This window comes from Balaenoptera physalus (genome assembly GCF_965194825.1).
Source record: "Balaenoptera physalus genome assembly, chromosome: 2".
NCBI classification, from domain to species: Eukaryota; Metazoa; Chordata; class Mammalia; order Artiodactyla; family Balaenopteridae; genus Balaenoptera; species Balaenoptera physalus.
In genome coordinates, this window is record NC_138883.1 from 45,394,973 (window position 1) to 45,410,803 (window position 15,831).

Sequence of the window (15,831 nt, forward strand, 5' to 3'; positions counted from 1 at the left end):
AAAAAGGCACAGACTGGTTGAATGGATACAAAAACAAGACCCATATATATGCTGTCTACAAGAGACCCCTTCAAACCTAGGGACACATACACAATGAAAGTGAGGGAATGGAAGAAGATATTCCATGAAACTGGAAATCAAAAGAAAACTGGAGAAGCAATACTCTTATCAGACAAATCAGACTTCCGACTTTAAAATAAAGACTATTATAAGAGACAAGGAAGGACACTACATAATGATCAAGAAATCAATCCAAGAAGAAGATATAACAATTAGAAATATCTATACACCCAACATAGGAGCACCTCAATACATAAAGCAAATGCTAACAGCCATAAAAGGAGAAATCAACAGTAACACAATAATAGTAGGGGACTTTTAACACCCCACTTACACCAATGAACAGATCATCCAAACAGAAAATAAATAAGGAAACACAAGCTTTAAATGACGCATCAGACCAGATGGACTTAATAATTTTATATTTATAGGACATTCCATCCAAAAACAACAAAATACACTTTCTTCTCAAGTGCACAAGCAACATTTTCCAGGATAAATCACATTTTGGGTCATAAATCAAGCCTCGGTAAATTTAAGAAAACTGAAATCGTATCAAGCATCTTTTCTGACCACAACACTATGAGACTAGATATCAATTACAGGGAAAAAAAACTGTAAAAAATACAAACACATGGAGGCTAAACTATACGCTACAAAACAACCAACAGATCGCTGAAGATATCAAAGAGGAAATAAAAAAATACCTATAGACAAATGACAGTGAAAACACGAAGACCCAAAACCTATGGGATGCAGCAAAAGCAGTTCTAAGAGAGAAGTTTATAGCAATACAAGCCTACCTCAAGAAACAAGAAACATCTCAAATAAACAACCTAACATTACACCTAAAGCAATGAGAGAAAGAAGAACAAAAAAACCCCAAAGTTAGCAGAAGGAAAGAAATCACAAAGATCAGATCAGAAATAAATGAAAAAGAAATGAAGGAAACAATAGAAAAGATCAATAAAACTAAAAGCTGGCTCTTTGAGAAAATAAACAAAACTGATAAACCACTAGCCAGACTCATCAGGAAAAAAAGGGAGAAGACGCAAATCAATAGAATTAGAAATGAAAAAGGAGAAAAAGGAGAAATAACAACTGATACTGCAGAAATACAAAAGATCATGAGAGACTACTATAAGCAACTATATGCCAATAAAATGGACAACCTGGAAGAAATGGACCAGTTCTTAGAAAAGTACAACCTTCCAAGACTGAACCAGGAAGAAACAGAAAATATGAGCAGACCAGTCACAAGTAATGAAATTGAACATGTGATTAAAAATCTTCCAACAAACAAAAGCCCAGGGCCAGATGGCTTCACAGGAGAATTCTATCAAACATTTAGAGAAGAAAGCTAACACCTATCCTTCTCAAACTCTTCCAAAATACAGCAGAGGAAGGAACACTCCCAAATTCATTCTACAAGGCCACCATCACCCTGATACCAAAACCAGACAAAGATGTCACAAAAAAAGAAAATTACAGGTCAATATCTCTGATGATCATAGATGCAAAAATCCTCAACAAAATACTAGCAAACAGAATCCAACAGCATATTAAAAGGATCATACACCATGATCAAGTGGGGTTTATCCCAGGAATGCAAGGATTCTTCAGTATATGCAAATCAATCAATGTGATACACCATATTAACAAAGTGAAGGTTAAAAACCATATGATAATCTCAATAGATGCAGAATAAGCTTTTGACAAAATTCAACACCCACTTATGATAAAAACTCTCCATAAAGTGGGCACAGAGGGAGCCTACCTCAACATAATAAAAGCCATATATGACTAACCCACAGCCAACATCATTCTCAATGGTGAAAAACTGAGAGCATTTCCTCTAAGATCAGGAATAAGACAAGTGTGCCCACTCTCACCACTATTATTCAACATAGTTTTGGAAGTTTTAGCCACAGCAATCAGAGAAGAAAAAGAAATGAAAGGAATCCAAACTGGAAAAGAAGAAGTAAAGCTGTCACTGTTTGCAGATGATATGATGATATATATAGATAATCCTAAAGATGCCACCAGAAAACTACTAGAGCGAATCAATGATTCTGGTAAAGTAGCAGGATACAAAATTGATGCACAGAAATCTCTTGCATTCCTATACACTAACAACAAAAAATCAGAAAGAGAAATTAAGGAAACACTCCCATTTACCACTGCAACAAAAAATAAATACCTAGGAATAATCCTACCTAAGGAGGCAAAAGACCTGTATGCAGAAAACTATAAGAAACTGACAAGGGGAAAAAAAAAAAAAAAGACACTGATGAAAGAAATCAAAGACGATACAAACAGATGAAGAGACAGACCATGTTCTTGGATTGGAAGAATCAACACTGTGAAAATGACTATACTACCCAAAGCAATCTACAGATTCAATGCAATCCTTATCAAATTACGAACAGCATCTTTCACAGAACTAGAACAAAAAATTTTACAATTCATGTGGAAACACAAAAGACCCCGAATAGCCAAAGTAAGCTTGAGAAAGAAAAACAGAGCTGGAGGAATCAGGCTCCCTGACTTCAGACTATACTACAAAGCTACAGTAATCAAGACAGTATGGTACTGGCACAAAAGGAGAAATATAGATTAATGGAACAGGATAGAAAGCCCAGAGATAAACCCATGCACATATGATCACCTTATCTTTAACAAAGGAGGCAAGAATATACAATGGAGAAAATCCAGCCTCTTCAATAAATGGTGCTGGGAAAACTGGATAGCTACATGTAAAAGAATGAAATTAGAACACTTCCTAACACCATAAACGAAAATAAACTCAAAATGGATTAAAGACCTAAATGTAAGGATAGACACTATAAAACTCTTAGAGGAAAACATAGTCAGAACACTCTATGACATAAACCACAGCAAGATCCTTTTTGACCCACCTCCTGAAGCAATGGAAATAAAAATAAACAAATGGGACCCAATGAAACTTAAAAGCTTTTGCACAGCAAAGGAAACCATAAACAAGATGAAAAGACCACCCTCAGAATGGGAGAAAATATTTGCAAACGAAGCAACTGACAAAGGATTAACCTCCAAAATATACAAGCAGGTCATGCAGCTCAATATCAAAAAAACAAACAACCCAATAAAAAATGGACGGAAGAGCTAAATAGACATTTCTCCAAAGAAGATATACAGATTGCCAACAAATACATGAAATGATGCTCAACATCACTAATCATTAGAGAAATGCAAATCAAAACTACAATGAGGTATCACCTCACACCAGTCAGAATGGCCATCATCAAAAAACCTACAAACAGGGCTTCCCTGGTGGCGCAGTGGTTGAGAGTCTGCCTGCCAATGCAGGGGACACAGGTTCGAGCCCTGGACCGGGAAGATCCCACATGCCACGGAGCAACTGGGCCCGTGAGCCACACCTACTGAGCCTGTGCGTCTGGAGCCTGTGCGCCGCAATGGGAGAGGCCGCGACAGTGAGAGGCCTGCGCACCGCGATGAAGAGTGGCCCCCGCTTGCCACAACTAGAGAAAGCCCTCACACAGAAACGAAGACCCAACACAGCGAAAAATAAATTAAAAAAAAAAAAAACTTTAAAAAAAAAAAAACAAAAACCTACAAACAGTAAATGCCGGAGAGGGTGTGGAGAAAAGGGAACCCTCTTGCACTGCTGCTGGGAATGTAAACTGACACAACCACTATGGAGAACAGTATGGAGGTTCCTTAAAAAACTAAAAATAGAACTACCATACGACCCAGCAATCCCACCACTGGGCATATACCCTGAGAAAACCATAATTCAAAAAGAGTCACGTATCACAGTGTTCACTGCCGCACTATTCGCAACAGCCAGGACATGGAAGCAACCTAAGTGTCCATCGACAGATGAATGGATAAAGATGTGGCACATACATACAATGGAATATTACTCAGCCATAAAAAGAAACGAAACTGAGTTATTTGTAGAGATGGATGGACCTAGAGTCTGTCATACAGAGTGAAATAAGTTAGAAAGAGAAAAACAAATACTGTATGCTAACACATATATATGGAATCTAAAAAAAAAAATGGTTCTGATGAACCTAGAGGCAGGACAGGAATAAAGATGTAGATGTAGAGAATGGACTTGAGGACATGGGGAGGGGGAAGGGTAAGCTGGGACGAAGTGAGAGAGTAGCATGGACATATATACACTGCCAAATGTAAAACAGATATCTAGTGGGAAGCAGCTGCACAGCACAGGGAGATCAGCTCAGTGCTTTGTGACCACCTAGAGGGGTGGGATAGGGAGGGTGGGAGGGAGGTTCAAGAGGGAGGCGATATGGGGATATATGTATACATATAGCTGATTCACTTTGTTGTACAGCAGAAACTAACACATCATAAAGCAATTATACTCCAATAAAGATGGGAAAAAAAAAAGAATAAATGGAAGCCACTAAAGGTTTTAAGGCAGAAAAGTGTGTTAGGAGTGTGTGTGTATGTGTGTTTAAAATAAGAATGGTCAGGTAAACAATCTAATATTGAACACTGGATACCATGTCATCTTATCTCATACAAAGTAACACTTAAAAACTTGTCACATTTCCCAATATGAGATAGTACACCTGATAATACAGTGAGTGTAATATAATGAGAAATTAAATATTAGCTTCATGGCTTTGTTTTTTTCAAATTTTAGTAAGTCATAGCAATGATTCTATCATTCAAAGCATTTACTTTAGAACAGTAGTATTCTATACATCCACACACACACACACACAAAAGATGCCCAGGTGCTTTGAATGGTGCTATCTTCAGTCACAAAAACATTCCATATGTTATCCAGAAATCACTCGACCTTGCCTTCAGTACTTACATTCACAGGAAAGCAAGGTACAACTTAGCCAAGTGCCAAATGACTTTAAAGTTATATAAATCATCGTACTTATTATAAGTAATTCGTTTTTGTCAAAACCTCAGATGACTCGGACACCTGACTGAACTAAATAAGTATATTGATTAGTATGGATATATGAAATAACTTCTGAAGGCATTCCAGAACTTTTAAATGTCACTAAGTGTTTTCAGGGTATGAAGGATGGGAGTAGGTTATAATTTATTGCTTTAGCAGAAGTCTTGCTTGGTGAACTTCTAATCACTGCCCTCAAATAGGCTCATAATCAAAAATATGCTTACCTTCTTTAAAGCATCCTGTATCACACCAGACTTTTCCTTTAGCAGGTCTACAACACAAAGGGCCTCATCTTCAGAAAACATCATAGTCTTCAAGGACAGAAGAAAATCTTTAAATTTTACTTCAGCATTCTCTTTAAAAAACAAAAAGTTAACATTTAAAAGATATAAGTAACAACTTCAGCAATGGTAAAGCACCAAGAATTCTTGACCCAGAAAGTCAGTAACCAAGAGAAAACAGATTTACATTTCAGGTCAAACAACAATTAATGCTCTAGTCCACAGAGAAAAAGTGTTTATCATTTTTAATATAATATGAAATAATTACATTAACTAAAAATTTGCTCAACCTGCAGAATATTTTTTATGTTTTCTTAATTGGAAATATAGTTGATTTACAATGTTGTGTTAATTTCTGCTGTACAACAAAGTGATTCAGTTATACATATATATATATATATATATATATATATATATATATATATATATATATATATATATATATATACATTCTTTCTTAGATTCTTTTCCATTATGGTTTATCACGGGATATTGAATATAGTTCCCTGGGCTATACAGTAGGACCTTGTTGTTTATCCATTCTATGTATATAGTGGTTTGTATCCAAACTGCAGAATATTAAAGTGCCAGTATACCCTTACTTAAAAAAAAAAAAAAAAAATACAAATGTCTAATATATGCTAGTATCTATACTAAATATGTTCACAAATATTCTCATTTAACCGTAATACTCACGACTTATGAGCCAAATTTTACAGATGAGAAAATAAGCTCGAAGACAGTAACAAAAAGGAAGTCTGATTTTACAAACATCAAGTATATACAAGCAATCCTGACATTTAAAAAAATCCATGCGCCAAACATCTCCTGACTCACCCACTTTGATTCCCCTAGGGTTCTTATATTAGGCAACAGCTGCCTCTCATTAAAAGCAACTGCCACCCATTAGACCCAAAGGTGCCCAGAGCTTTTAATACTTCAGCTACATTATAAGTTTTAAAAGGCAGTTGTGTGCATGTATGAAAACAAGGGGCATATGGAAACTCTACTTTCCACTCAATTTTGCTATGAACCTAAAACTGCTGTTAAAAAAAAAAACCTATTAAAAAAATAATATGGAGTTTCCTGGTGGTCCAGTGGCTAGGACCCAGCACTTTCACTGCCGTGGGCCCCAGTTCAATCCCTGGTTGGGCAACTAAGACACCGCAAGCCATGTGACTCGGCCAAAATAACAACAACAACAATAATAGTAGTAGTAATAATAATAAGGCCGTTGTGAATTAGCATAGAAAACTCTCAGAGACATTAGTAGAAGGGAACAGATTACCAGACAGCAAAACAGCTATGAAACCTTAGGCAAGTCAAAGTCCAATGTCCAGCTCTACAAAATTGAGAAGGTGGATTAGAAAACTACCAATAAATCTTTTACTACAAAGATTCTATTAGTCTTTTGCAATTCATTGCTTCTATGAGAAAACACACTCATTCCATCAGAACTCAAAAATGTGTTTTTTTCAATACAAAAGATTGTCACATTCTGTATATTACCTTTATCAGCTTCAATCTTCAGTTTTTTAGCCCCTGTTTTCTGAATTCCTTCTACTTGGTCAGGTTTAATCAGATCAATAACCTCTCTCTTATCCACCACAGGATTTGAATCAGCATTATCCATCAAAGGAATATAAGTTGTTGCATGAATAAGGGGTTCATCTACCAAGACTGCAATTTAAGTTCAACAAAATCATAATTACTCAGCATTTTTTATAACAGAGTAATGAAATAACATGTAAGCACAATTAAGTTTAATGATAAATGCAGTTATTTTCAAATCTCTGATACCAGCTCAATTTGCCTTTAAATTCCTATTTTATCATTTAACAACTCAAAACACTCTTCTAATTAAGAAATACCAGTTCAATAGTATTTTATAGCATATCATTTAGGTTACCTAAAGTGTATCACACATCTCCTCTAATAGTATCTGAAAATTTCTTCTTATACATCCCTATACATTTTAGTTAGTTCTCATGTTTCTCCTGATTTAACTAAGAATCCATTCACATTTAATTAGTGCTCAAGGAAAACTATTAATTTTTAATGTATGTTGGTACTTTACCGACCTCTTATTCCAATTGGTAATTCTTAACTGAGTTTTTTTCCTTGCTAGATACAAAAATTAGTCACTGTTGCTTGCAGATATCTTCTCATTTCTAATAGTTATGCCTCTGACTTACATGGTACATCTTACTACACTAGTTAAAACTTCCAGAAGCACATTAAAAGTGGAGGAAGGAAGGCTTCTTACTTTGTTCCTAATTTTAATGGGAAAAGTTTGAATATTGAAGTCTGATATCTGTTGGTTAGAGACACAAACTTCCACACCCATATGGAAGCCTCTCTATATCCCTACCTTAAAAAAAAAAACTCTGGGGCACATACAGTTCTTTCATTTAAAATCTATAATAAATATTTAATATTAACAAATATTTTGTGATAATATTTTTCTATACCTGATTGCTTGATATATCATAATTTTAATGCAAATAACAGAATTTCATCTTTTCCCTTTCCAATTTTACTATTTTCTAGCACTAGTTGATATCACAGCCCAATATTATAAAAATCACTGTTTAATCTATGTAAATTTCATAGCTAAGTCTTCTGTGGACAATTCGGAACAGATAAAAATTGCTCCATCACTTTTAACTGGATGCTTCTCATACACACATGCAAATTATGTTTAATAAATAATTAGGAATGTAGGGTAATGATAAATTTAACTAATGTTCTCAAGCATAATCTTTATGTGATATTAAAAAGTACAAATATTTCAGGAATACTTTTCTTCTATAGAGTTTGTATGCTACTAACATTATTTTCAAAACTCAGTTAAGAATGAGAATATTTATAAATGCTTTTGTCCTTTTATAAATTTCATATAAAGGTCTTCACCACAAACTTATACCCTAACCATCTGTCAAAGCACCATGGACTTCTATTAGTATTAAAGCTGTTATGGTACACATTAAGCTGGAAATTAAAGAGCATGTGAGGTCTCTAGGTTCCTTGTCCTAGTGGACTTCTCTAGAATTAGTATTTATAAAATACGTATCTACACATTTCACCGTTTTCAGTCTTTTGCTTCTTTGATGAAACCTTCTTCTTTCCTGATCCACCTTCTTGTTTAGTCTCTTGATGCAGGGGTAATGATTCTTGCTTTTTTGACGGTGCCATAAGAGGTTCCACCTTTTTATCCTGATCGTCTTTATTAAAAATAAATGAAAAATCATCATAGCAAACAATGAACACACCAGAAAAGATTCAATTATTAATGAATACTTCCTAAAATGCTTTACCACCAAAATTTTAAACTCTGATATACAATTCTCTCACTTAACATTCTAGCTTTCTTACCCTGCCACATATGCTCTTTAACTTCAGCAGGACTTTAGTACTTGCTCCTTCTTTTATATCCCATTTCTCAGCCACTCTTAGCCCTACTCAGCTTATAGGCATGGTCAAATCTCTTATCATCTTAAAAAATAAAACCCTTCCCACCACTGTAATCCCTAGCCTCCCACACCCATTTCCTTTTTATATTGACCAAAGAACAGTCTGTACTTCCTTTCCTACCAGTCATTTCTCAACTAATTGCAACCTGATTTTTCTCTCTTCCATTATATCCATGAAAGATTTTACTCAGGTCCCTAGTGTCCCAAATGCCACATTCTATCAATAATATCCTTTTAATCCTTATTTGAATTCTATTTAACATTTCATACTATTGGTCTCTACCTCTTTAAATTTCTCTCCTCTCCATTATGTTAAGTGAAATAAGCCAGTCACAAAAGGACAAATATTGTATGATTTCACTTATATGAAGTACCTAGAGTAGTCAAATTCATAGACACGGAAAGTAGGATGGTGCTTGCCAAGAACTAGAGAGAGGGAAGAATGGGGAATTAGTGCTTAACAGGTACAGAATTTTAGTTGGGAAAGATGAAAAGTTCTTGAGATGGCTGGTGGTGATGACTGTGCAAGAATGTGAATGTACTTAATGCCACAGAACTTACACTTTAAAATGGTTAAAATGGTAAATTTTATGTTACATATATTTTACCACAATAAAATAAATAAAATTTAAAATTCAGCTCCCATGATAATTCTTTTCTTACACTGGAATATTCCTTTGCAGTCTCCTTTGTAAGCTGTTCCTACTGAATACCTTATATGTTTGTATTCTTCAGGATTGTGTCCTCATTTTAAATACTTTCCTTGAATGATCTTCTCTACACCCACGACATCAACTACTACCATCATGCTTAAGGCTTCTGAATCTGTAGTCTAGCCTTATGCCTCTGTACTTACATTTCCTACTGCATCCTCCCTATGAAAATAGCCCCCATAGGCACCAGAAACACAAACTGAAAGCATTCTCCTCTCGGCACACATCCACTCTCTCCCCATTATTCCCTCTTAGAGCTATCAACATCTACCATTCAGAGCTTGGCTAATCTTCTCTACAAAGGGCTGAACAGTAAATACTCTGGTTTTGTGGGCCATTTAGACTCTGTCACAACTATTCACCTGCTGTTGCAGTGTGAAAGCCAGCCACAGACATACGTTAACACATGAGTGCGGTTGCATTCAAAAAAACTTGATTTATGGACACGGAGGTTTGAATTTCATATAATTTCCATATTTAACACAATATTACTCCTTTAGTTTTTTTAATCCATTTGAAATATAATAAAAACCATTCTTGGCTCATGGGCCATAAAAAACAAGAAGCAGGCCAGATTTGGCTCACAGGTTGCAGTTTGCCTACCCTGACCTAACTTAGAACTTGGAAATTATCTTTGATCCTGCTTTCTCCTCTATCTGCCATATCCTATGCATAACATTAGTCATGCCATTTTTGCTTTGCAGATCCCTCTAATCTCCTTACTATTTCTTTTGTCACTACCACAGTTCAGTCCTTCAACTTAACTCTGGAAAATAATACCCTCTTAACAAGTGTGCCTATATTAAACACTGCCCTATGAAACTTGTCTTCCCTAGTTCTGTCAAAAATACCTTTCTAAAATGTAAATCAGACCATGTAAACTAACCTGCTTGAAAATCTTGAACAATGGCCAAATTACAACATCCCAGCTCCTTAGCATTGTATACAAAAATCATCATGATCTACCCACCCCATTAGCTTTTCAGCTTTGTTTCCTACCACTCCCTGCCTCCCATTTCATGGTTCAACAATACACTGTACTCTTGCACCTTTAATGAATTTATGCATGATCTTCTGCCAGTGGGGAATGAGATCCCACTATTTGCTCGATGAAGTCATTCATTCTGGAAGACCCAGCTCAGGCACTGCCTCCTCTGTAAAGCTTTTGACCCACAGTCCCCATAAGCACTAGGTGTTTTGGCTCTGTACTATTTCTATACTTTGTATTTTTCTTATATAAGTCACATTTCTTTATTGACTTATATGTCCTTCTGTCCCCTTTACTCTTATTTCTCTAGTACCATGCTTGATCAGAGCTGGCAAGCAAATAATTAAAATCCAGTATAACTAACTTAATACTCCACAAGTTAAGATACGAAAACAATTTAATAGTGAACACAAGTCCCTTCATACAGAGCAAACCGTTTGCAATTTCAACCATCAGCACACCATTTCTCACGTCCTTTCTGTTGTACCTATTAAGCTCTCTCTTTGGAACACTCTATCCACCAAGAAAAACTAGCTAGTATTTATTCAACCTTTAAGATTAACTTTAGGCATTACATGCTCTAAGTGGCCCACCTTAGAACTCCAACACAGTTTAGACATACCTAGCTCATTATACTAAACTTTTTATATTATAATAACCTATTTCTGTTTGTATCTACAACTAGCATGAGGCTACCTTGAAAATGCACACTTCATCTCTGTAGTCCTAGTACCTAATATAATGCCTAGCACAAAACAGATGTATGATAAGTGTTTGCAAAATTAATCAATCAAAGGTGAAAATGATATCTGATTTTTCTTTTCATCTTTAATTCCTATCACACTGATTAGAAAATATTGGTTGAAATAAATGTAAACATTTCTAACTACTGATATTTACAGGTCCTCAGTGGTTTTATATATTTCTATAATATATATAATATATATTTTATATATTTATATTTATATATAAAACAGATTTTATGTATTTCTACTAAAGGCCTTTTCCGCATTTGTAATGTGAAATTCAGTTTTAAACACTGTTTTATGCTCAGTACTAATTCTTTCTATCAGCAATTAATGAAAGCAAACACACAGTGAAAAGGATAATGATCTCGATTTCAGATTCAGTATTTAACATTTGTGTGCACACTTAACAAAGTATCTGAACTTCAAACTCTAAAGTTATTAAAACAAATATAACGATGCAATAAAGTTGAATAGATTACAATACCGCTTCCATTTTTAGACTTCTTCTGCCCTGGTTTCTTCTTTGAGGCAGCTGCTTCCAAGGGGGGGGTGGGCTGTTTAGTAACTGGGACAGGTTCCACTTTTTTGCATGGAATCTTTGATACATCACTTTCTTTGGTGACCTGCTCTTCTAGTACAGGCTTGTGTTTCTTTTCCTTCTTCTTTCTTTCTCTAACACTACTTGAACTTTCAACCACATTCAGTGGAACAGGTACAACTTGCTCATCTTCCACAGCCAAGGCATCAGATAATTTAAAGTCCCGGGGTACACTCTCAGAATCAGATTCATGGAGGTTCCCATTTTGGAGTTCTTTCTTTTTATTCTTTTTCTTTTCTGCCTTCTTTTTATCTGTTTTGGTAGGAATAAGCTTTTGTTCTCTTTTCTGTTTTGCAAGAACTTCATCATATAATGTTTCTTTCATGAAAAGCCAGAAGAAGAGGAAAATTACTGTAATAACTACTGAAGGAATAAGAACAATAAAATATGTTGACTCATAAAACTCCATGGTGCTTTTGTTAATGTGATCCTATAAAACCTAAATGTGAAAGAAGAAAATAACAAAAACAAAAACCTGAGTCAGTCTTATTAAACACAAAAAACCTCTGTTCTTTCAAGTGGTATTTCATATTTAACCTGATCTACAAATCTGAACAGGTTAGTTTTTTAAATCACATACTTGATTACTTTGCCAACTACAATTTGAATATACTATTAAAAAAAATTTGTGGTAACTAGGAGTTTAACACAGCCTTCCATTTTTAAATCATGTGAAAAGGTTCTAACAGAAGGAAAAAAAACTTAGCCATTCATTACTTTTTCCCCCAAAATATCCACTTTTGACACTATTAGTATTTAGTTTTCCTCTTACTGTACAATGTTCATGAATACTACTATACATGGAAATAAAGAGGCATTAACTATCACCAACACACTAGATATCCATTAAAAGTACCACACTCGGGCTTCCCTGGTGGAGCAGTGGTTGAGAATCTGCCTGCCGATGCAGGGGACACGGGTTCAAGCCCTGGTCCGGGAAGATCCCACATGCCGCGGAACAACTAGGCCCGTGAGCCACAACTACTGAGCCTGCGCGTCTGGAGCCTGTGCTCCGCAACAAGAGAGGCTGCGATAGTGAGAGGCCCGCGCACCGCGATGAAGAGTGGCCCCCGCTTGCCGCAACTAGAGAAAGCTCTCGCACAGAAACGAAGACCCAACACAGTCAAAAATAAATAAATAAAAAATTAAAAAAAGAAAAAAAAAAAAAAAGTACCACACTCTTAACGGCAAAGAAAACAAAGGTGGTTCATTCCTTCACTTAAAGATTTAAGTCCATTCACAAACTGTGAGCACCTTTATTCCAGTTAACTAACAGCCTCATGACATGGTGGGATACAACAAGGATATGGAAATATAATAAAGTAAAAAATCAAAATGTTAGGATATGTCATTTGGCACTAAAATAAATTACAAATAAGATGCTTTTCTCAATTTTTTTCAAGGTACCTCTTACTGTAGAAAAAAGTTATACTGCAAAAACAAGGGCAATCACCATCCTCTCTTAATAATGTTTAATTAAGAAGCAAAATTTTTAATGGTATTAACACAACCCTGGACTTACTAAGAGAAGGTTTTAACAAGATGAAGGGAAAAAGGAATCATGTGCTAACAAAATACTAAAAGGAACTTTATACAGAATTGTTCTTCCCTGATTAATTCATGAACTATCCAAGATTTTTAATTTATTAAACATATTTTACTGTGCCTGTTAGTGATCGACCAGAAATGCTTTTTAAAAGATGTTTTATTTTTGGTTTTTTGTTTGTTTTAACATTACCATCTACAGGGTACAAAGCCAGTTCAACTTGGCTGGGGAGCTGGGGGAGAAAAAGGACAAAACAATGAGTCAGAACTCTACGGATTTTTGCTTTGAGGAAAGAAAAGAGGCTAAGGCACTTAGCAGCAACCACAGATGCTGAAAAAAGGTCAAGTCAAAGTCAGAGGGCTTTGATGAACAGCAAGCTGCAGCCACATGCAACTTAGGTCTTAGGAGAGCAAAATCTATGATGAAGCAGAGCAAGAAACAAACGTTCAGGGAGAAAAGAGGCCATGAGACCACAAGAACTCTGAAACACATATTCCTCAAATGTTCTGATGATTTTTCTAGTTCCCTTTTCCAGGTCCCACATGAGCCTGGAAGAATCATGATTTCCATTTTTGGATTTTTCAGGAGATTCCCTTCACACAATTCAATTCCCAGTCATGTGAGCTCTCTTTCTGCATCTAGGAGGAGCCCAACCAAAACACCAAGGCAAATTTAAAGTCAAGAAAATGTTTGCATTGCTTTAATCCAATATTCCTGATTCTTTATCCCAAGAAATTTACAAGAAAAAGCATATATAAAGATGTTCATAGCAATATTACATACAATACAAAAAAACTGAGATAGAATATACAACATCAGAATGAGTTAAATTAGCAAATATCAACTCAATAAAACACTGCTGTTAAAACTGTAAATACTGAGACTTTCTTAAATTCAATTAAATACTGAATAGTCAAAATCAGTTTGACTTGTATGATCAAAACATCTCATGTATAATAGGTTATTAAGATGAATATGTAAATTAAAGAGTTGTGCCATAATCATGGTTGCAGACTCGCTTGCCTTAATATTTTAAATTTTGTTAGTTTAAGAGAAACTCATAAAATTTTCAATTCCTTGCTTATTTTTAAAAATGGCAAAATGAATAAGCACTACAGTATCAATCAATATACCATAGTTTTACATTATACCCATGGGCATAAGAGTAATATAAAGAGGGGAAAAAAGGTGGCAAAAGGAAACTGGGAATGAAATCCAGGGGAATACAGGGAAAAGAGCAAAGACAGGAAGAGATTTTTAAATTTGGGGGGTGGGAGCATAATGGAAAAATAAAAGAAACAAGTAAGAGAAGGAGAGGTTGAGACAGAATTAATTTAGCTCAAGGTGACAGGAATCAGGTCATCAAAATTTTCTAAGTCCACAGTAGCAATTCAACGTACGTTTGTTGAGTTAGAAAAACATGGAGACAAGCAGAGGCTCAGATTTTGAGATGATAGCGAAAGTCACCAATGTTAATTTCTTCCATATTATCACATTCCCTTTGTAATATTAAGGACCTTTTAACCTAATCACACCTTAAACCTTAATAGAACCCAATTTTAATGTAATTAACAGCTAATGGTGGTACAGATTTCTCTGTCAGGTGAACCAGGAGTGAGCTATCCATGGGATCATAAGAAACCAAGCCCAAACCACTGGCTTTACCTTTTATTTGGACATATATCTTTCTAGAAACTTATGAAAGATACTGATCCTCTTTCTCAAAACAAACAAAAAAGTGTACATACTCACTAAGGTGTACATATAATTTCAGAACATTTCGGACTCCCTGAAAGATATGCATGGATCCCAGGTTAAAAAAACCTGCTCTAGAATAAGAAATAAGTTTTCATCCCTGCCCTTCCCTACCCCCCACAACCCCAAAAATAGATAACAGAATGGATATATATATTCTGTGTTTCATCTAAATATGTATTATGAATGCTAATCAATAGTTTTAAGATTCTATTTACGTGCCTTCCTGTAACTTAGGTTTGTTCATACAAAAATTGAGCTGCACCACTGAGTTAAATTTTGTAAACTTCTCAAAAGGCTCAACAATCTGTTCATATTAATGTAACAAATAATGTGAACACTAAAATTTCAAATAATATAATTGCTCCTTGATTTTATTTTTACAAGTTCAAGAGAACGACTTAATCAAAAAGGATAAAACTATATACATAATGATGGGCCCACTGTTTATAATGATAAGGCAATGAAATTAAGTATGGGACATCTACAGAAACATCACACATTTAAACATCACACCATCTGAAATAACACAATATAATGCTGTAAAATACATTATATAACAAACAAGCTAAAAATTATTTATGTTGATCACAATTAAATACATAGTCTGAGACTACAAAAAAAAATGAGAATCATTACATTTTTAGAGTAAAATTACAAATATTTGTAACATTATAGTTCATTGTTCAACTTTTTTAATTTTTTCTACATTAAAAC

General features: G+C 34.9%; 1 protein-coding gene across 10 annotated transcripts in view; it reads right to left on the reverse strand.

Annotated features, from left to right (window-relative positions):
* The window catches only part of KTN1 (kinectin 1), a 119,337-nt gene that overhangs the window by 66,207 nt on the left and 37,299 nt on the right, over positions 1 to 15,831 (reverse strand). For all 10 annotated transcript variants that reach the window (XM_082450329.1, XM_082450325.1, XM_082450332.1 and 7 more), the window contains exons 2-5: positions 11,700 to 12,252; positions 8,379 to 8,516; positions 6,802 to 6,972; positions 5,236 to 5,366 (exon numbers count right to left, since the gene is read on the reverse strand). In XM_082450329.1, the coding sequence (XP_082306455.1) occupies positions 5,236 to 5,366; positions 6,802 to 6,972; positions 8,379 to 8,516; positions 11,700 to 12,222 (963 nt within the window). In that variant the 5' untranslated portion in view covers positions 12,223 to 12,252. The remainder of the gene's footprint in view (positions 1 to 5,235; positions 5,367 to 6,801; positions 6,973 to 8,378; positions 8,517 to 11,699; positions 12,253 to 15,831) is intronic.